Source organism: Pteropus medius, unplaced genomic scaffold (genome assembly GCF_902729225.1).
Source record: "Pteropus medius unplaced genomic scaffold, Ma_sr-lr_union100, whole genome shotgun sequence".
In the NCBI taxonomy this organism is placed as follows: domain Eukaryota; kingdom Metazoa; phylum Chordata; class Mammalia; order Chiroptera; family Pteropodidae; genus Pteropus; species Pteropus medius.
The window spans coordinates 2,064,954-2,086,430 of record NW_024350319.1 but is presented as its reverse complement, the minus strand read 5'-3'; the positions used below and the strand labels follow the sequence as shown (position 1 = coordinate 2,086,430).

The following is a 21,477-nucleotide window of genomic DNA, read 5'->3' as shown; positions in this document are numbered from 1 at the left end:
TTTCCTTTTTTCATCAGAGTCTTCATTCTATATACTAATGGCTGTTCCTCAGACACAGCATATATTTATGTTGCTGGGCCCTCGCATATGTTTTGCTCAGCTGAACACTTTCCCCCTCCTCTTTAAATGGCAAACTCTTTCACATGCTCTAGGACTCAGCTTAGGCATCGCATGCTCAGAAGAGCCTGCCCTCCCATGTATTGTCTTCGTGCTACTTCCCTGTGCTCACCCTACCACAGCACTGCTCATGCTAGATTGCAATTCCCACTTTCCTGTCTGTCTCCTCAACTCATCTGTAAGAACTTTAAGCAAAAATTGAATATTGTTCATCTATGTAACCTTGGAATCAGTAAAATGTTTGGTACGATAAAGGTATCCATCATGTATTCATCAGATTAATAATATGTTTTTAATACTTTTATTTCATTTGTCTTCCTGAGTTCCAAAGAAGGCTTTTGTAAAAAGAGACATTGAACTAAGAGACCCTAAATGCTGGAAATGTCTACTTTGTCAATAGCATGTCTACTCATAACACCCAATTCTCTCAATGACTTCTTGAAAATTACAAAAGCTACATAAATTCCCTTGTCCCAGGAGATAATTTTGAAAATATAGCTTTTATTTAGAGGTGTTAATTCAGATAAATATCTGTGTGTATAAGCTTTGGAAAGACAAGTACCATGTTTATTTGGTTTATCACTTAGACCTGGTACAAAGAAGAGGCTGAATACACTTTAAATGAATGAACTCAATATTTTAAATGACTTCTGGAAGCTGCATTATGGCTTATAGGGCATGAGAATGCCAACTAAAAAACAGTGAGTGCCAGAAGAAAATGGCATTGGCTGCCCAGTTTCCAATGGTCCCTAACTTATGGAAGAATCATAAGAAGTTATATGCCTGGATTGCTGAAGACAGCGATATTAATAGGGAGAATAATATGGCCCAGCAGTAAATACTTTCCAGCCCCGAATAGTGTCCAGTGGAGAAAGAACTGGACTGTGAATAAAGAGACAGGAATCCTAATCCTGGCTCCGACTCCCTTCCAACTGTATAGCCCTGGGCAATTCATTGAACCTCTTAGTTTCTTCCTCACTTGGGGAGAGCAGGCAGCAACTAACATTTACTGTGAATTTACAATGTGCCAGGTCCTGTGTGAGAAGTTTTAAGTATATTTCCTCACTTATTCTGAGGAAATTTGGCTAGGTTCTTTCTAACTTTGAATGTTCAAAATTTTATTATTCTCAGCTAATTTAAGTTCCATGCCAAAGTACATAAAGCAATGAAAGACACTTCAGATATACACTGAAAAAAAAAAAGTGGTTATTAATTCTTTCTCCAAGATTGCATACATGTTGATTGAATTATGTCCTGGAAGAATGTTAATACGGAGATGTTATATGATTGCCTGATGTCTGTGACGTTAGTGAATGACAGAGGTGAATGACAGAGGACACTTCTTTGCTGTCAGCTCTATTCCCTGGTTATCAGAGTGCTGAATGACAGATACTCTCACTCATACTTGTAATTTTGCCACCAGTCTCTTTGAAGCCAGTAAAAGCTTTAGGGAATCTTATCTAAATTAACAGCTCTAAATGAAAGCCATATTTTCAAAAGTAACTCTTGAGACAAAGGAAATATAAGTTTTAATTTGAAGCCAAGAAATAACAGGCCCAATCAAGCTTTCTTCAATGGAACATTTCATGGAAGGGTGAGGAAATCTCATCAACGGGAACTTTGAGATTTTCGCCCTTTGGGTGGTAAAGCTCAGGTGGACAATGGATCACTTTTATGCGGAGTAAAGAACCAAAAGATAAAGGAAATCTTGACTTATGAGAAGTGTAGTTCTATGTGGGAGTTACTTTTCATATCATAAACCACACTATCCAGATGTCTCATGAAAACCACTCCAAGGACATAATTATTGCTTAAATGTTACATTCAAGGCAAGGAGTGGCATCCTGGAACCCAAGTCAAAAATCCCAGAGAGAAACTTCAGAGTTCTATGAATCTCACAGTTTCAGCTCTTAAGATGAGTACATATGTGGGGAGAAAAATGCTCTCAGTATGGTGGATCCATTCTTGGCAGATAATCTTGTCTTCAGTTTTCTGTATCTATTTGAGGATATTGCTTATGTAGAAATAGAATGGAGTGCCTTCAGTTTTCCAGCTTTCCAGTCTGGTCCTGCCAGGCTGCTCCATTTGTAGCTGAAATCTATCATTCAGCTCTCAGCTTGGGCTGGACTGAGGCAACCTCGACTCCCTTTGGGGAAGCTCTAGTGGTGGATGCCCCACGTCAAACTTCTGCTGGTTGGTGTTGGTTTCAAGGAAGTATTTGAAATCAGTAAGAGGATCAGCTCTGTACAAATATGGGTATGGATTTGAGAAAGGTCATTAGATACAACTATCTTACTGGTGGAGAGCTATTCTGTTTGGTGGGTGTGGTTTGGTTTGGACCAAAGATGACACAAAGGGCAATGATTTGAGAAGGGGGGTCCTCAGCCAGAGTGTGATGATGGGTTCCGGGTCAGCTCTGAATATGGCAGTTATGGTCTGAGGGTACTCAATTCCCAAAGGTTTATGTGGCTCAAAACACTCAAGGCTATGCAATGACCTGATTCTCAGGAAAGTAGCTTCAGCTGACATGGATTGTTAATCAGTAGAGTTAGGCTGAATGTCCCCCAATACTACTAACAGAGAGAGAACATCCAAGTCCTGTGCTAACAAACCAGTAACTGAAACATCTGTCTACTCCACTGCCCCCTACTTCTCCCTGGAGCTATGAAACATAGTGATCTTGAGCCTGCATTGCTAAGAAGCCTTTGAAAAGTGTCCTTATTAATCTCATTCTCCCCAATTCCAGTCTTCATCATCTCGGTCCAGCTCTTCTCTCCTCATATTTTAATTCCTGAAAAACACTTTCATAGCTCATGTCTCTGTCGTCAGGCTCTCTGACCTTCATCTAGTCCATACGATCTTCCTAAATGACTCCGTGTTTCAAAGCCTTCAGAAACTTCTTCCCATAAGCCAGAAGACTTAACAAAAGTAGTGAATGGAAAAAGCACTGCAATAAGAGTCAGGATGCCAGGTTTCAAGTATGACTGCTATTCACTGGAAGTGGTATGTTCTTGTACAAGTCATTTAATATCCCTGAGCTTTATTTCCTTGTCCATAGAGTAGGGGCAACAGTACCTGTCACATATATCATTTACGGTGATCGAAACTGAGATAATTGACGTGAAACCCCAAAGTGCCATATTATTTCTGGATTCAGCGAGAGAAATGTAACTATCAATTGTAATAGCTCTCATTTATTGAGCATCTACTATGTGCTAGATGTTGCTATAAATGCCTTATAACTAATAACTATTAACTTACTTAATCCTCGGAACAACCCTACTTTAGTGATTGAGAAACTGAGATGCAGAGAGGTTAATTAATTTGCTCAAGTGGTAGAATTGAGTTATAAAACCAGTAAGTATGGTCCCAGTGGTCATATTCTATAAAAAGGTAGGGAAAGGGAAGGAATCACATATGAGAAAGTAATTTTCTAAACAATTAGTAGTCTTTCTCCAATAATTATTTATTGGGAAATTCATATGTATGATAAATATTTATGGAGTTCTTACTAGGTGTCAGGGATTTTGCTAATTCAAGAAAAAGTAAATGTAATTCTCAAGGGGACTCAAGGCGCACATTGCCTGGTGGTCGACAGAAATCCATAAGAAGTGGGTTAAGGTTTGCAGAGTGCTCTGGGGCCACTGAGTGGGGCTCAGCCAGGCTTGGTGAGGGCAGGGAAAGAATCCTGGGGAAGGTGATAGGAGAGATGAGTTACAAAAGGCAAGCAGGATTTAGTCAAGCAATCACTGGCAGGTGGAGAGAGACATTTTAGGAAGAGAGAACAGTAAGTCCATAATCGGGATGGAGACTAGAACATGCAGGGAGCAACCAGATCACGTGTTGAAATTTGATCCCACGTGGCCAGAGATCTCTGATTATTCAACACTATATGTCTCGGTACTTCCTATTGAAATGTAAGCCCAGAAAGGACAGAGAAGTTGTCTGTTTCAGTCACTATGTTACCACCAGTACCTGGTACAAAGTGGGTACTCAAGAAATATTTGTTAAATAGATACATATGTGCGTGGATAAATAGTATGTACTAAATAAATACTTGTTGGGTAAATTATCTAATAAATGAATAAACGAGTACCACTGCAAAAGAGGCTCGGAAAGCATCTAGCTCTCATGTATATTGCATCAAACATAAACCCAAATGATTATCAATCAAGCAAACTTAAGTTGGATCATGAAGTGCCTTAGGAGAGAAGCATAGGCATTTAAACTATCTTAATGACAAGAGTGAGCCAAATGAAAGGCCTCATGCTAAAGAGTGAAGCCATCAAACAGCGTGTGGTAAAAACACTCTGGTGGCAGTGGTTTAGAGAAGAGACCAATGACGGGAGAGCCTGCAGTGGGCCATGCAGAGCTCTCATAGGAGGCTCAGTAACAAGCTGTAGAACCGTGAAAGGAAAGTAAGCTTTCAAAGGAGAGTTTACTTCCATTTTTAACAATTTCACTCGAAAATTTGGATAAAAGCAAAATAGAGGGTCAGTGAATAATTTCACAAAGACTGGAGAGACAGGGTGTTCTGTAGCCAACACGGGCTGGAAAACTTAGGAGATTTAGGATTTGGCCCTGGTGTGTTTATAACCTATAATGTGGTTGTTAGCAAGTGTCCGGAGGGCCTGGGTTTCTCCTGGAAAGCGAAGAGGTTGAATCAATGGTTTCAAAGATCTCCTCCAGCTGTCCCATAAGAGGATCACAGATTCTATGACCTTCTGAGCCCTGCAATGATCTTTTAAAACGTCGTGTAGTCAACTGCATAACATTTAGACTCAGATTGAAATGATTTCGAAGGAGAAAGTAACTTCCGGAACATCAAGTTTAAACTCTTCATTTTACACATGAAGAGACCAAGGTTCCACAATGTTAATTAAAATGACTGAGGTTATGTACTTAGTTGGGTGCAGAGGAGAAGATAATTCCACACTTATTTACCAAATTGCATGAACCTATTTATATATTATTAAAAAATAGGCAACTTGGACTTGAATTTTTTGGTACTTTTAATCTTAAATTTGAATCTCTGAATTCATTAACAGCTATTCCAAAAGAATTTTAATAGAATTTATGGTTATTCCTGATAAATATTTATACTTACCAAAGTAGTTAATATAAAAGTCAACAAAACCCTCATCTCATTCTTTTATTTGTCAAACTCCTAATGCCTACTAAGTGTTAAGATTAATAATATCCAGACTAATTTCTAACATCTTACCAATTCTAAAATACTATGGTGCTCCATCCTATTTTCCAGTTTTATTGTGTATCCTAACTTAGATTAGATGGCAAATTTCCATGCAATATATGCGTATATATATATATTTAATTTAATCTTTCTTAAATGCTGTTCAGTGGTTTTGCCTTTATGGAAGGGATTCATAATTCCACCAAAAGCCCATGCTTACTTGTTGGATGCTCCATGCAGGTTTGTCAGTATAGTGAAGTTGTTTCTCACACTTCGCAAGCTGGCGAGAACCTACAAGGAAATGTTTCAAGTGGTTAGAAGCAAAAGGAGACAAATGGGAAGGTTCAAAGGCCACCCTTAAGAAGCATAACCATGGAGAGAGAGAGAGGGCCAGGGCCAGTGTGACACATACCTGGGCAAAAGGCGTTACGATCAAGTCATCGCCATGTCTGGTGAAAAAGAGAGAAAAACATTTAAAAATGCATTTGAATGATAAATGTGACATATAAGTTGTAATATTAAACTTTATCAGTGTTAGCAGCAGAAATGTTATATAAATCCTTCTACCTAGATATAAGGCAGGACTGATTTAAGCATAAATGGGGATCTCAGGAACTTGAAAGAAAAAAAAACCAGGTTCATGGCTCCTAGGTTTACAGTGACTACACATAAAAGCATTTGCAAGCAAGCATGTATCCTTAGGGTATATTCCCATCAAATAGCAGACCCAGAGTCCTGTAATTCAAAGCAACTTGCGGATTTGGGTTGCCAGAGCCAGGAATTTCAAAGGGAGGGCTGCTCACAGGCACACACAGAGTTGGAAAAAATGGCCTAACAGTCTGGATAAACGTTAACTTTGGATTTCCTGGCTTTTGTTGATTTGAACCACAGCCTTAATGCCATTTAAACACAGATTTCTGTCTGGGAATCCCATTACTTTTTGTTTTTAATATAACTTTTTTTCTTAAAGTACTCAGGGAAAAGCTTTTAATGGGAGTACACGAATTGAACCTACTGTTACCATATCATTGTTGCTCATTTTGTCCCAAAGATCTGATGAAGCTGTACCTAGTGTTATATAAATATGTACTTAGGAACAGTCAAAATTGCGTCTTTAGAAATGCACTCTCTCTCTGGCACATGCTTCGATGATAAATCTACTTAAGCCCACATGCACCAAACTCTCCATTAAAGCCATTAGAAGACACGCTGGCCTGAGCTGCAGGACACAAAATCAGGCCGATTTGCTATCACAGTGTGAGTCATAACATCTGCACAGAAGTCAGCTGACAATAAGCTTCCTTCACTGTCTGATCTACCTTTTTTGTCCTCATGATCGCCATACAAATACGGCACCTTATTAGTTAATTGCATGAATGCAACCAATAGTTAGTAAGCACCTGCCTGGTACCAGGAACTGTGTGAGGCCTGAGGGTCCAGAGTTGAATACTTATGTCCATGTAGGTCTCTTCTCTAACACAGGCTTTTACTTTGGGGGTCTTATTTAATATAATATTTTCCTTTCTAACTTTGTCTTTAGCTAGAGGTCCCCCTTCAATTTAATCTACTAAATTTCCTGTGCTTCTACTTTGTACAGTGACTACAAAAAGAATACTGACAAGCATAAGCATGCTTTGCAGGATTACTGTACATCAGGCCCTGTGCTTAGCACTTAATGGGCATTATCTCATTTAATTCTCGTATTAAGACTTAAGGCAGGTACTTAATAGTCTCATTGTATAGATAATATCAAAGCTCAGACCAGGTAAGCAACTGTCTAACTAATTAGTGGAAAAACTAAAACAGTTTGATTCCCAAAATCAATGGTTAAAAAACCATTACATTTCCTATTTTACAATGACTCTGGATAGTTGATAGACTGAACTGTATAGCATCCATGACCTCCTCCCCAAAATAAACACAGCAAGAGAGACATAAAAATATTCAAAACACTGCAATAAACAGTATAAAAATAGAATGAGAAATATAAACAATGGGTACTTAATGGAGTGCGAAAGAGAGGCAATAATTATGAATTCGAGAAAGTAGGAAAGGCTGCTTGATGGAATGGGGAGGATGCGAGATGAACTTTTAAGGGCAGGCTTTAAATGGCATAGATGGTAGATGTTACCAATGAGAGAAATTGCCAGAACAAAGGCATCGAAATGGGAAAGTACTAAGCATGCTCACTGAGATGCCTCATGGCTGTTTGGGTGAAGCTGAGCACATTAACCACAGACATTTGGAGAGGGTAAGACTAGAAGTTCCTTCATGCACACGTTATGGACAGTATCGACAATGATTGTGAAGTTGATGCTTAACTCAGTAGCAAGAAATGAGCCAGTTGAGGTTTTTAGTGAGATAGGCAAACGGAAAAGTGCTTAAGAAAGTAAAATGCTGTGGACACCAAAGGACAAATTAGAGAGAGGATAGAACTGGGAAAATAGGGAGCTACTGCAGTCATTCAGATGAGAAGAAATAGGTAAGGCAGAAGAAGAAATAGGAAAAGACAATTTGAAGAGACCCTAAATGTCTTGTCGAGGACTGGTCATTTCCCTGGATAAGGGGTCATAAAGAAATATAATTTTCAGTTTTAAAAAAAAGTAACTGAGAAAATAGTGAAGTCACGAGCAGAAATAAAGTGAGGAGGAGTTGGGGGAAGAGATGTATCACTTTTCCACATGTTGCGTTTTAAGATACTTGTTGATATTCTGGTGCAGGCATCAAGACTGAAATATGGGAATTAGAGCTATAGATTTAGAAGTAGCTTAATGGGGATTGTTAAAGAAACAACGGGACGTGGCTTCCTGAGGTGGGGGGGATATATACATAACAAGAGCCAAAGGAAGAACCTCTGAGTTCTTGGAGAGGAGTCAAAAGGAGAGATAGATTAAAGAATTAAGAGAGGAGCAGTTGTGATAAATGCTGGGTAGTGAACTGTATCAAGAACTTCCCCTTCTCAACCTGCTTTCTTGAGATGAACTTTTAGATGGATGAAATGCGTAAACTATTTGTTCAGACTTCTGCTGTGAAGTTCACATTATTCATAAGATATCGGGGTGAGTTGGGGGTAAGGTAATGCAGTTCAAGTTAAGCAGATCATCTGTGACTCCTGAGTTTCTGGAGTCTATATACTCAACAAATGCTAAGTAATATAAGCAAATCTCAAGCGTATGTAGTACCTAAAGCTGATATATTGTTGCATAATGGAGAGTTACTAAAACTGTACAAACTAATGATTAAAGGGAGATAAACAAACATTAAGAGGGTACCAAGTCCTTATGACTTTATCATTACGGAACCTTTGAAGTTTAGGAGAGAACATTCAGAAGCAAGAGATGGACTCGCGGATCCCCAGCATTGGCTCCTGTAAAGCATCTGAGCTGCAAAAGCTAATACTCTGTCAAGAGCTGCTAGAGAAATGATCAGATAAATCACAATTTATAGCAAGTACAGAAAGAAATAAGACAAAACCAAAAAACTGCTATTTGAGTACAGCCAGATCCTTTATAAAACTTCTAAATTTTTAAATCATAATATGATATATTAATAATTAAGAATTAAATGGCATGGAAGACAAAACACTTGATTGGCTATGAAAAGTGATGCACTTAGTTTTCCAAACCACTAGGGTGGGCAATGCCTCTCAGGATGGAGGCCAGATATTTAGAACCATGGCACGAGCACCACCTAGTGACAAAAGCAGCACAGTACAATTTGATAGAATAATTGAAGGTGAGAACACCATGGGTCTTAGAATTGCATGTCTACTCTAAACAATGAAATGGTTTTCTAGAAAACAAACATGCTACTTCCTACTGCTACATTCTGGTTTTTATTAGTTTCACCTTTCTCTGTTTTATAGCTAACCATAGAAATTAAAAATTTTTTTCTTGTAACACTGATTTTAGTCTGTCTTAAGAGACATATATACTACTGTAGTTAAGAGCACAGATTTTGGAGCCAGACAGCATAGGTTTCCTCCTCCCCAACCCCTCTACTCCCCAGTTGCACTATTGCTAACTATGAGGCATTAGGAAATCTCTCTATGCCTCAACTTCTTTATCTGTAAAGGGGGGTATTGTGAGAATTAAATGAGTTATTATGTGTGTACCACTCTTACAACAGTGCTTGGCACATAAAAAGCACTTTAGTTATTTACAGTTATTTTTATTAGTAGTAGTTATCATTACTGTAATTAAAGAATTGCAGGTCTACCTTCCCAGCTGCCGAAAACTTCTTTATGATAGTCATGTCTGCATTGTCGTAATTAAAAGAACTATTTATGTTGTACTTTACAGTTTACAAAGCATTTTCATATATATTATTTCGTGTGATAAGAGAATGTTCTTGACCCTAGGGAATGGTGCAACCACCTATCTCATTGGCCAAGCCTGGAAACTGTCTCTCTCTCACCCCACAGCCAACCACCAACTCATGTTGATTCTAACTTGCAAATATTTATTGATTGTCCACTAGGTCTGCTCTAGATCCCCATCATCTATTATGTGCATTACCAAAGCAGCCTCCCATTTGACTCTTGGACACTATTCTTTAAGCCTGTCTGTCTATCCTCCAAACCATTCTTCATACTCTAATCAGAGCTATCTTTCAAAAACAATCCTCTGATTATGTATTCTCCTGCTTAAAAGCCTTTAGTAGCTCCCTGCTGCTTGTCTGCAGAAAAAGGCCAACTCCTCAGCATGGGCCCTGTAAGCTTCTTGCTTACTTCTCTAGTCTTGTCTTTCACCACTTCTTCATCCCATCACATTCTCTGCCTCAGGAATATTGAACTGTGGTTTCCCCACAATGCCGCTGACGACTAGAGAGTTAGTTAGCACACAGCCCTTTCTCCTGTACACCCTTCTGCTTGGCTAATTCCTTCAGCTTAGCTGTAACTCCTCAAAGCAGGCTACTTGCCCTGCCTGGCCAGACCTAATTCCTGTGCATACCTTTCTATGGTTGCCCTTATCTAAAGGTATTAAAACGACCTATTGACTTAATAACCTTTTACCTCCCTTAAAGACACAGAAGATGTCCTATTTGTTAGCAAAGCACCTAAAATTAAGTAAAAATTAAAAAAAAATAAAGAATGAATATGACCCTCATAACAGCTGAAAAGGTAGGTAGAACATTATTTTTCTTTCTCAACCTTATCGAGTGTCTGTTTATGTATTTTCCATCCATGTGGTTTAATCATCTAGACTCCCAGGATTTAAGCCTTGGTCCCCCATTTACTGGACAGGTTCCTTAATCTCTCTGTGCTGCAATGTCCTCACCTTTAAGACAAGAGGTTATGGTACCAACCACATTGAGGTTATGGGGATTAAATGAGTTAAAATGTGTAAAGTACGTTAAACAGTACATAGCAGAAAGGAAATATTTAACAAGTGTGTATTTTTATTTATAGATAATTTAGACACTGTAAAAGCAATTCAATATCTTAAAGATATGGGGCTAGTGAGTGTGACAGCAGTAAGTCTAACTAAGTCTTATTGTACTTTTTTGGTAGTCCATCAGCCAGCAAGTCTTAAATTTAAGTGGTCTCTTATTTCTGCTTTTCTTCCTGGTTGTTAGATTTCATTTCTCTTGACTGCAATTTCTAGAGACCACTTTGTCCTCACACAAATGATGGCTTTAAAAAACTCCCTGTCTGTATAAAACTTTGCAAATGGGATGACCAAATGAAGGAAACATGGATCTTTCCTCCTTGTGGCATTGCAGCTGGGCAATCAAAACTTGATTCTGTCCAGGGTGGTTCCCACCACAGCTTTGGGCAATATAACTGGCCTCACTAGTTTCTAGTACTTTCTGTTCCCATTGGGAAATCTTTGCCCCGGATACGAAGGCGTTATGCTAGAGATGACTACAATACAAGAACTGAACAGCAACCGACAGATTATTGCCACATCTAGGAACGCATCTGAAATTTCCTTCATTTTCTTTACTGGAAAGCCTTATCTCAACCTCTCTTTTGTTGCTGAAAGTTAAAGCCACTTTTAATTTTCCATCTACATTTTTACTCTTAACATCTTTTCACTTACTCTCCCTGCCTATATTTCCTCTTAGTCTTCTGAAAGAGTTCAGATGAGAAATTTTAAAAAGCTAGTGTTGTGTCTACTACTAGGGTTTAATGCAAAGAAATTATGCAAAGTTTTCCACCTCTCATATAAATTCATGACTGTTTTGTGCTGGAGATGAGGGATTCTGCAGACCTGATGCAATGGCTTTGTGTAAAGGCCATTGCACTATGATCCTCCTTCTTTATCTTGGCTCCATGGGTAGAAAGCAAGAGAAGCAGGTTGGGGGCTGCTAGTCCCCTACTCATTTCAATTCACCCTAAAGAGTAATAACTGAGTGAAATAGCTTTGAGAGCATTACTTCAGTTTAGCTCAAGATACCTGTGTGATACTGGATGTTCCAGCATGGAATATGGTCCTGATAAAATGAAATACCAGAGGAATTTGGATTCTGTTCAAGCTCCACTTCTTGTTGTGTTGAGAAATATAAATTCCTAAACTGACAAATATATAAAAGTTTTACTATAATGTTGAAATATTTGCAAAACCAAATTCTGTGCTATTTTTATTCACTTAAAAATTTTGAAGTATTCTGTTATTAATATCTTTGATAAGATGCTATTATGTTGCCAGCTGTGTTTTCTTGGGAAGAGCTGTTGTTTATTATGAAACTGTGCCTTCCTACACTTTTTATTTTAAAAAAGTGAGAATAATACTAGAGAGACAATCTTGCCTGAATTTAAAGTTAGCAACACTATTTTGGTTCTAAAGTTAGGGGAAAATTTTGCTGGTTGGTAAAATTATAAAGAGTTGGTAAACTTAGTATTAGGGACCCCAGATGCAGAGTCATTTAGAACTAGATTTCTGTTTCTACAGCTATAGACTGAGTTGGACTGTGATCATTAAAGCCTCTTCAAGTTCAAAATTTCTATAACTTTCTAATTCTAAGTAAAGAATCGCAGGGGTTAATTTGGTTAGAACTTTCTGGGAAGCCTCTGAGACCCATCGTGCTGGTTGGCACTGATAGCTGCCTTCCAAGGCTATCTTTTATTGATGAGACACTGTGCGGATGAAGCTCCGATTACTTTAGGCACACCACATTTCCTGTGCTCTCCCCATGTGAAGTCTACAAAGGTGTTTATCTTAAAGGAAGAGAGGATTCCAGGTATATTCACTGTCAAAGCCACCAACCAAACCTTGGTCAAAAACTCTCTTGGTTCTACATGATCGACAGTAAAGTGGTTACCTCTCCTTCAGCCTCAGGTACCCCAATCGTGCTTTCATCTGTTCTCTACCTGGTAGTAGATTCTGCTTCGCAGTCTGAATATCCACATAGGTGGATAGAGTCCCAAAGTTTTAAATATGGTGAGCCTTAGCTAAATCATGGGATATAGCAGGGCATATAGTTATGAGGTAGGGGTAGGTTCCTCAGTCTCTGAGTCTCAGTTTCACTCACCATCTATACAGTGGAGATAATAATTGTACCTGACAGGATTGTTGTGAGGATTAGAGATAACATATGTAAATGCAGCTGGCCCCTGGGTAAGCACTCATTAAGGTTTCCTTCCACTAGTAGTAGATTTATGTGTTCCTCTTATCTTTTGTATTTAACTGCAACCTCCCTGAGAGCATGCAACCTTTTTGAGAATATCTGTTTTTAACTTAATCTGTGATTTTCCCAATGTTTTGTTAATCTTTTATGCCCAGAGGACAATACACTGCCTGTCACATAGGAGAGATTCGGTAAATATTTGCCAAATGAGTGAATAAATGAATTTTGGCCCTCCCTATGATTGAGATACTTTGGGGCAGGGGTATGTCTATTAAAATTAGCTGGCAGAAATGCCCTGGGAAATATTTCCTTACTGGTAGCTTTAAAAGGCCCCTGCCCCTTTCCAAGAGAGAACGACCCTTTTTAGCTTCCTTTCCAACAGCAGAAGCAAGCCCAGTGGAATTTTCCAGGCTGAAACCTTAAGGGAGCAACTGATATTTTTATAACATATGATGTTAAAAACAATTGTACGTGTGCCCAGAAACCTTTTAAGGCATGCATTTCAGCATCCAATTTTATTTGGTTTCAAAAATTTAATAAACAAGTAACACAACCCCGTCGTTGTTCTTTAAATAAAAAGTAGAGATCTACAATTAATAGCAGCAAAACAGAAACATCAGCTGTGCTAAATAAGGCGTGGAGTGTGTTATGTCTCACCAAGGAGCCAGGCAACAAGTGGGCATTGTGTTAAGGTTCCAGAGAAAGGACACAGACGTGCGGCTGGATGACAGACTACTAAATGTCACCAAGCAAAGGCCACTGAGAGAGGATGCATGTCACCAACCACCATTTTTCTTCTCTACTGTAGCCTCAAGCAAACTGCACATGCTGCAAAAATTTCAAGTGTTATTTGCAAAAAGTGTTAACGTTCTCATCCCATAAGCGATTCAGCAGTTCAGGAAATGAACCCGAGTGAAATTTTTAAAAAAAGTATCAAAAACAGATGTAAACTGAACCTTGCGCCTGAGGTTTTTAATACCCTTGGAGACCCTAGCCATAGAGGATTAATGTCCTTAAGATGGTCATCACCGTCACTCCTGCTCATGTTCATTTTCTCCTTTCTTCTTCCCACAGGCTAAAGGGGAACAGTTGTTGTTGCCGCTGCTGTGACGGGGTTAAAGATGAGGTAAGTGTGAGACTGGAAGCCAGACAGAGCTTGTTGTACTCACTGCTCGCTTGGAAGTGAAGAGTTTCTCGACATTGCCTTTGGTGACAAGTCATAGTCGCTGTCTGATCTGTAGAGAAAGGACTCTCTGCGCTGGCTGTGCCCGGGAAAGGTGGCATGAAGCACCAACCCAGAGGAAGAACTGGCCTGGGGGTCCAGAGGGCTTCGACCTGGGGAAGGGCCATTTTCCACATCAAAGCTTAAAGAGAAAGCAGAAAACTCAGGTCACGTGGGAACCATGGAGGCGGGCATTTGACATACATACGATGTGAACCAATGTGTGTGCCGGGCATTTTACGTAAAACGTCAAACTTTATGGAAAACTTTAATCCTCCAAACAGCTCTGAGTTGTAGTCATTATTATTCCCATTCTGCATAAAAGGAAACAGCCGCACAGAAGTTCAGTCATTAGCAAAGAGTGGAGCCAGGATTTGAACCCCGGAGCCAAGTCTTGTGGCCTTTCAGTGAACAACTTTGACAAATTCAGAATAAGAACCCAACATAAAATAATTTGGTGATAATAAGCAACACCAGAGACAGTATGAACACAGCCTTAGCTGTCAGACACTGAACTATCACTTGAATGAGTCTTCCTAGCTGGGAGACTTCCTGCCATAAATAAATACCACAGTCTCATTAAAGATATGCTACACGTATTTCTGAATGTTTCAGGAACAGAATGCTATCCTGAAAACATCCACTGGCTGAATAGATGGAAGGCCCGATCTGAGATTTAATATTCTTATGCAAGTTTCACCACAGATAATGACCGAATTAATCTGATATTGCCAAATTACACTCCAGGGCTGCGGAGTTTTAGCTCTGGAAGAGGAGAAAGACACTGGCTCAAGCAGAAGAGTGCCATTAAGATTTCTGATCAGACTCCCTCACTCATAGAAGGTACCTCAAGCCCAGAATTACGTGAACAAGCTCTGATCAACGAACACTCAGGCGGGAGCAGCAGAGACTTCATCTCCTGCTTCTCCATCCTGGTACTACCTTAGGCACTGTGTCCTTCCCACGCGCCCCATCATCCCCTATTCATTTTCCCTGCGTGCATAACATCCTTTAGCCTCAAACTGACAGTAACCCTCCTGCCTAGCATTTCTCTAGACCACTCAGGAGTCCCCAGCTAATCCTCTGTAGAGAGGTATCGGAGAAGGTATGGAGCTGGGGATGCTCTCTTTTCCAAGTCAGACCACAATGGAGGACTTCCTTTATACTCATCCAGCTGCCATAACTTATTTCTACATGCATGATTCTTTGCTTCCACTAGTTCTTACAGCCTGCTCTCTTGGGGTAGATTTTGCTTGTATTTCTTTAGTTTACAAATTGCTTTCTGACTGATTATTCCATTTACCCCTCATAATAACCCTCTGAATGTAGGTCTCACTCTTCACTTGAGGAAAATGAGGCTTAGAGAGATTTTAAATACCTTACTCCAAGTCACAGCCTTGTCACACTTGTAGAGCGAGAATCGGAACCCCCAACTCTTCCAACTCATTTCTTTACAACCTCAGGCTTCTCTAATTACTATTCCCGAAAGGCTCGCTGGGTAATGAAGTGCAATTTCCCTTCAGTCTCTGGATTCAAACAAAATCTGTGTTTTTACGTAGAGTCAGTCAGACTATGAACAACCTCGGCTGTTACCTTGAATGAACACGGGGGAGGCAGAAAATTACCCCGAAGCTGTAGGTTTTGTTGAAACAAAAACCTTTTTATTGAAAGAAAAAATGGCAGAGTGCAGGGCTATCATGCTTCCCCGGAGACTATTCTGAGAAGCTGCCGTAACCAACCCACAAACTACAGGCGTCTGATAAGAAGCAGCGAGTGACATCTCTGGTAAAAAGGACAAGGAAGAACCATAACAATCCAATATGTATTTGGGCTTTCAAGGCACTACAGATGGATTTTCACAGCAGGCTAAGGGGCTGGGATGTGGCTGCCTTTCAAAGATTGCAAAAGCAAGCAGGCAGGTGGGCAATCACTCACACATACCAGCCTGTTTCCAGGCCTGCCTGGAGGTCAGGCTATGTTGTAAGCCAAATACATTGTAGCAAGTGAAAATATAATGAAAGCTAACTTGCAAACGTTCCTTGGGTGAGATCTATACTAGTTGTTGAGCAAAATAAAGAGCTCCTTTGTGGATAAGGACTCCTTTGTGCCACTTGGATCCTGTAGAACCAGTAGGTCCTGATGCTGCCTCTGAACTCTTCTCGAGGACAAAGAGGGTGGGTTCTTAAAAGGGGTAGGAAGACAGGACTACATAAAGCTTAAGAGTGGGCATGGGCTTTGAAACTTCATGTATATTCCTGTTGTTATTCATTTGGTCTGTAACTGTATAGCCTTTATGGATATTAAAACATTGTAATATTTTCATAATAGTTGGCAGCCAGCCACTGCCCCAGGCCCTCCACAATCTGTTGGACATCCAGGTGATCCAGCAACTAAAGGATTGGTGTCTGGAGCAGCAGGGGTCCTCTAGCTTCAGCACTATGGACTGTGCCCATTTAATTGGTCAGGGCCCATGAGGTACACTGGTAAGTATTAAATATTTAATATTAAATATTATGAATATTGCTGCCATGTGTATCTGTGCTAAAATCTTAGAAGGGGTGCCAAGTGGGTATGCCTACCAAACTCTCAGAACTTTTTCCATTGAGGCTTTCCACCAGGGCTCACTCTGCCCTCTTTTCTGCCAGAGGCATTCCTAGTGGGCAGAAAGTTAGTCCACAAAGCATTACCCTTAATGTGGATGTCACAAGGCATTCTGTCCCCAGTGTTGGCATCAGGAAAGTTTTGTCCTGGCAGGTAAGCAGGGACTAGAGCCAGACACCAAAACTCTCTCCATGCTGCCCTCCTTTTTAAAATTTTTGTCCTTTCTTCTTTACCCTGCCTAAGCTTAGAGAAGAGCTTGCTGGAATTCAGAAGGAAGACAGGGAAGAATTCTCTGGTGCAAAGAAGCAGTCTCAGTAAGACAAATGGCCTTTCATATTCCCTGGGGCACTGTTTCAAAGCAACCAACACAGATGTACAACTTAGGAACAAACATGAATCACCAACCAGACACCAGCCCCAGTCACAGCAAAATTAGCGGGCAGACATCACAATATGTCCCACAGATCCAGGGCAGGAGGAGGGGTGTGGGCAAGGGGAAGATTGAGGACAGACTTAGCAAAATGAATATGCCACACAAACTGAAGTACAATTAGGAATAAAGCAGAATCTGAAGTATCAGAAACAAACACATAAATGGGGTCATTATTTATTTAGGGTAATTTTTGCTTTTGCGTTAATCAGGACACACATTTTGACTTTAGGCTTCTTTATATTAAAAATTATTATAAAAGTAATATAAGGATGTTATATAAAACAGACAATAGAGAAAGATATCTCCTTTATTGGAAATTTAGTATTTTTTCTTCTGAATATTTTTCCTACATGTTCAGATCTTATTTTTTTCACAAGTATTTTTCATGTACTGCAGGTTCCAGAATTATCATTTTCCATGGGCTACTTGTTCATCTAGAAGCTGTACCATACTTTCTAAAGCATTTTCTCTACCATTTCCCATCACATTTATGATTTTAAATAATGCTGCAGCTGATATCCTTGAGTTTATAGCTACTTTAATATTTAGATGAGGTCACTCAGAAGTTTCAGATAGATTAAGAGAGAATGTCACTCATGAGTTTCTGAATATTTGACTGTACCTGTGTGGAAGAGGGGTCGTCCATATCCAGCACATGGACTGAAACAGCACTGAAAGTGGTCTTTTTTCTAGGATCAGAGACTACCACTCTGCCCCCAGCCCCTGGCCCAGTTCTGCTCTCTGATGCCCAGGATTCTGTGTGCTGCCCCCGCACCTGACTGTGCCTGCTTCTCCCTGCCTCGGCTGATTGTCCACCCTGGACTGATCAATTGCTTATTGTCTAAAACCTAACATTTTAAAAACGTTCTCCTGCTTTGCATCTAGAGTTCTCAGCTCCTCGGAGGCAGTGGTGGTGGTGGGTGACGCTGTGTGTGAGAAATGGTGTTCCCTGTAACTGGAATGGAATGCCCTGCTCACCGCCGCCTCCAATAAGTCACTATCTTCAACATTCAGGTCACATCACCTCCTCTAGTAAGTCTTCCCCGACACTGCAGCCCAGTGCTACTTAGATACATACTCTTCCTCTGTGCTCTCCTACACTCCTTTACTATTGTACTTTATTGTAATACTTTTACTTCTCTATTTAATTCTCCATTTATTTACTGCTCCCCAACAGATTCTTTTCTCCAAAGGAGAAGGGACCCAATGTTACTCACTTTTTTATCCCAGGAATCTGGATCAGAGTTTTATAAATAGTGGGTCTTCAAAAAATGTTGGCAAACCAATTAAGAATACTTCAATTCACTCTGAAATATTTTTTCTATCACTTTTCTCTTCTTGCCTGCCTACCATTATCTCGATTCCTACTGGCATGAGTTTCCGTGTTTTCCTTCAAATGAGTCTATAGAGATGTGGCATTAACTTATTTGATAAGCTTTGTGAGGCAATGATCTAAAAATAAACAAAACAAAACAAAACAATAAAATAAAGTAAAATAAAATAAAATAAAACAAAATACACTGCTGTGATCTCCCCAAACAAAACAAACTTGCATAGAAAATCACTGGCTTTGGTGTATGAGATAGTGATATCTTTACTTTACAAACCCCCATGATGGGAAAAGCCCTCCTATACCAACTTCTGTTTGCTATCTTTTCATCTCTTTCTTTTTACTAAAAGCAGGAACTCTTTCTGCCCCACACTTTCTCTCCTGGTGGTTTCCATTCCCTAAGAATCTATGCAAAGCCAGCCCTGAACTGGTGCAGGGAGGAAGCCAGCAGATGGCAGAAGAAAGCTACAACTTCCCCGGGCTGCACCTCCCAGACTCCAATCAGAAAAGCTGAGGCTGCTTGCCAGTCATGGAGGGAGAAATATGACTGAAGCCTTGCTCATAAGCCTGGGAGGAAAAAGCAGTGATAAAGAATAGAACCACAAGGCGTACATGAAACCTTTTATTAAACGAAGAGAAGTTCTACTTCCAAGAATTCAAACTAAGCCAGGTGGTTTCAGAATTGCCTGTAATTGTCCTCTGGGTGGTAGTTTTCTGATCCCCAATTACCTGCACACACCCCAATTTCTGTAACAAAGACTCATGAAGCAACACCCAAGGAATAATTCACTTCCAAACCAGAGGAGACTTCTCTTTTCTGACTCGGTCCTTCCTTAGGTGAGTTTCTTTGGCTTACTCTAACAAATGGCCCCATCGAAAAGATCACGAGCTATACAGAGAGGTTTAAACTCAAAGGTCAGTAGAGTGGCTCATCACCATTTGGGAACAGCGCTCTGCTGTCTCAATTTTGCTTTTTTTTCTCTTAAAATTACTCATCGAGTATCTTCTACATCATTAAATTCCCACGATTCTGGCAGGATAATTCTATTTGTCTCATCTCAAAGAGGAAAAAAATGGAGGCTTCAAAATGTGAAACCTTGTTTGAAAAATCCTAAAGTGTGACATCTTGCAGCCTATGTCCAGCGACTTCTTTTCCGTGTCTCTACAGACCTCCTATGATTCTCAGATGCTACCATGCTGGACTGTATTCCTCTGTTTACTGATCTCTTTCACGTCACTAGACTGTGGCCTTGAAGCAGGAACTAAGCCTTGCTCATTTTTCTATTTCAAGGGCCCAGAACTAAGTCTCATGCCAGAAGGTATACGACAAATATTTGTTGAATGGGTGAGAGGATCTCACAATTTATACCTTTCACCTGACAAAAAGCCACTTCTATTTGGATTCGAACCTCTGGCAGGTGAAGACTTCTGAGGCGCTCCTAAATGGAGTTAGTAAGTTCCTCTTTCTTCATCCTCACACACCTTCCCCGCAGTATTCAGGGAATTCCATACCAAGGGTTTTGACTTTTGGAAACTTTCGTGTTTGTAATAAGGTGTATGTATGTGTGGAGAGAGAGAGAGAGAGAGAGAGAGAGAGAGAGAGTGTGTGTGTGTTGGGCGTATTCATGAAAAAAAATGTTGTTTTTTTAAAGATCTGTTGGAAAATATTCTCCTCAGAAACTAACATCTTCAAACACTTATCATTTTGATAAAAATAAATAACCATTTATTTATGTACTTATATTGGCCATCACCTCAATGTGCTATCTGGTGCCTGTAGATGGGAAAGCTGTAGGAGAACATGCATTTTTATCCACTTGCCAGTGACCCACCTTTATATAAATAATGGCTGCAGGCTGCAACCAGTCCTAATTTCTAATGAAGGGCTTAACTGTACAAAATCACAGCCAGCATGATGGAGAGCCCATGTCCTAGCCAAAGGCAGGCAGACCTCCTCTGGCTGCAGATACAGCAGAAGAGCACAGTTTTGCCCTAAGAACCAGATCCAAATTCTATGACTTCTCTCCCATAGAGTAGGAAGGAGACTGTTATGTTCAGCTCATCTGTATTCTAGAAGTGGCTTCTCACAGTTTTCCTTTCTTCTAGGGACTTTGAAAATTACATTCATGGCAATAATCCCAAACTGCTTTCTCCACAGAGAGGTTTAACCAGAGGTAACAGAGTAATGCTGAAAAGCTCTAGAATTCTGGAGATCTGGCTTCTAGTTCCTGCTCTGTAGTGAAATAACTGAAATGAAGGAGACTCTCCTACCCCCTACCCCTTTAGTCTTTCCCTACTGCAATCAATGAAAAAATGAATAAGTAGATCTATGGGGTGCCTCTGAGATTAGATATCTTACAGAGATTTTAGATATGGAAGAAAAATTGGTCCTCAAGTGTGGTTTAATGTGGTTTTATATTGTTAATGATAATCCATTCATTTGACAAATATTTATTAAGCATCCACTATGAAATAAGACACTGCTCTAGGCCTGAGAATACAAGACAGACATAGTCCCTCTGGGGAGGGATGAATAATAAATAAATAAGATAACTTCAGACAGCGATAAATGCTATGAAGAAAATGAAGCACAATGGTATGTTAGAGACAGGTATGGAAGACAGTGTATCTTTAGTTTGGGCGGTCAGAGGGTCCACTCTATAAGCCACGTGGGTTGTCTGTGGCTCTACACCAGCGCAGACTACAGATCTTTCCCAGACGGTGTCATTTGAGTTGTGATCTGATAGAGGTAGTGGAAAAGTTTTTCTTTGGATTCTTTCCAGTCTCCATTTCTATACCCATTTTAACCAAAAAATTGGGTCAAATGATACTTGTGTTGGAATTTGGTGCCATTTATTAAGCTAGTGTGATATTGTTTGTGATTTAGAATAAGAAAGATATATTTGGTCTTTATCCCTGTTTGCTGCACAGAGCTCCCAAAACCCTTGATAAATGTGTCTCTTGTTATGTTAATGAGATGACTTTCAAACCCCACCTAATGGTGGGGG

At 39.9% G+C, this 21,477-nt stretch overlaps 1 protein-coding gene across 1 annotated transcript in view; it reads right to left on the bottom strand.

Annotated features, from left to right (window-relative positions):
* Positions 1–21,477, bottom strand: part of LOC120583187 (cAMP-specific 3',5'-cyclic phosphodiesterase 4B-like) — a 233,238-nt gene that overhangs the window by 6,723 nt on the left and 205,038 nt on the right. Inside the window, exons 2-4 of the mRNA XM_039838508.1 lie at positions 14,053–14,247; positions 5,724–5,760; positions 5,532–5,602 (exon numbers count right to left, since the gene is read on the bottom strand). Of these exons, the coding sequence (XP_039694442.1) occupies positions 5,532–5,602; positions 5,724–5,760; positions 14,053–14,247 (303 nt within the window). The remainder of the gene's footprint in view (positions 1–5,531; positions 5,603–5,723; positions 5,761–14,052; positions 14,248–21,477) is intronic.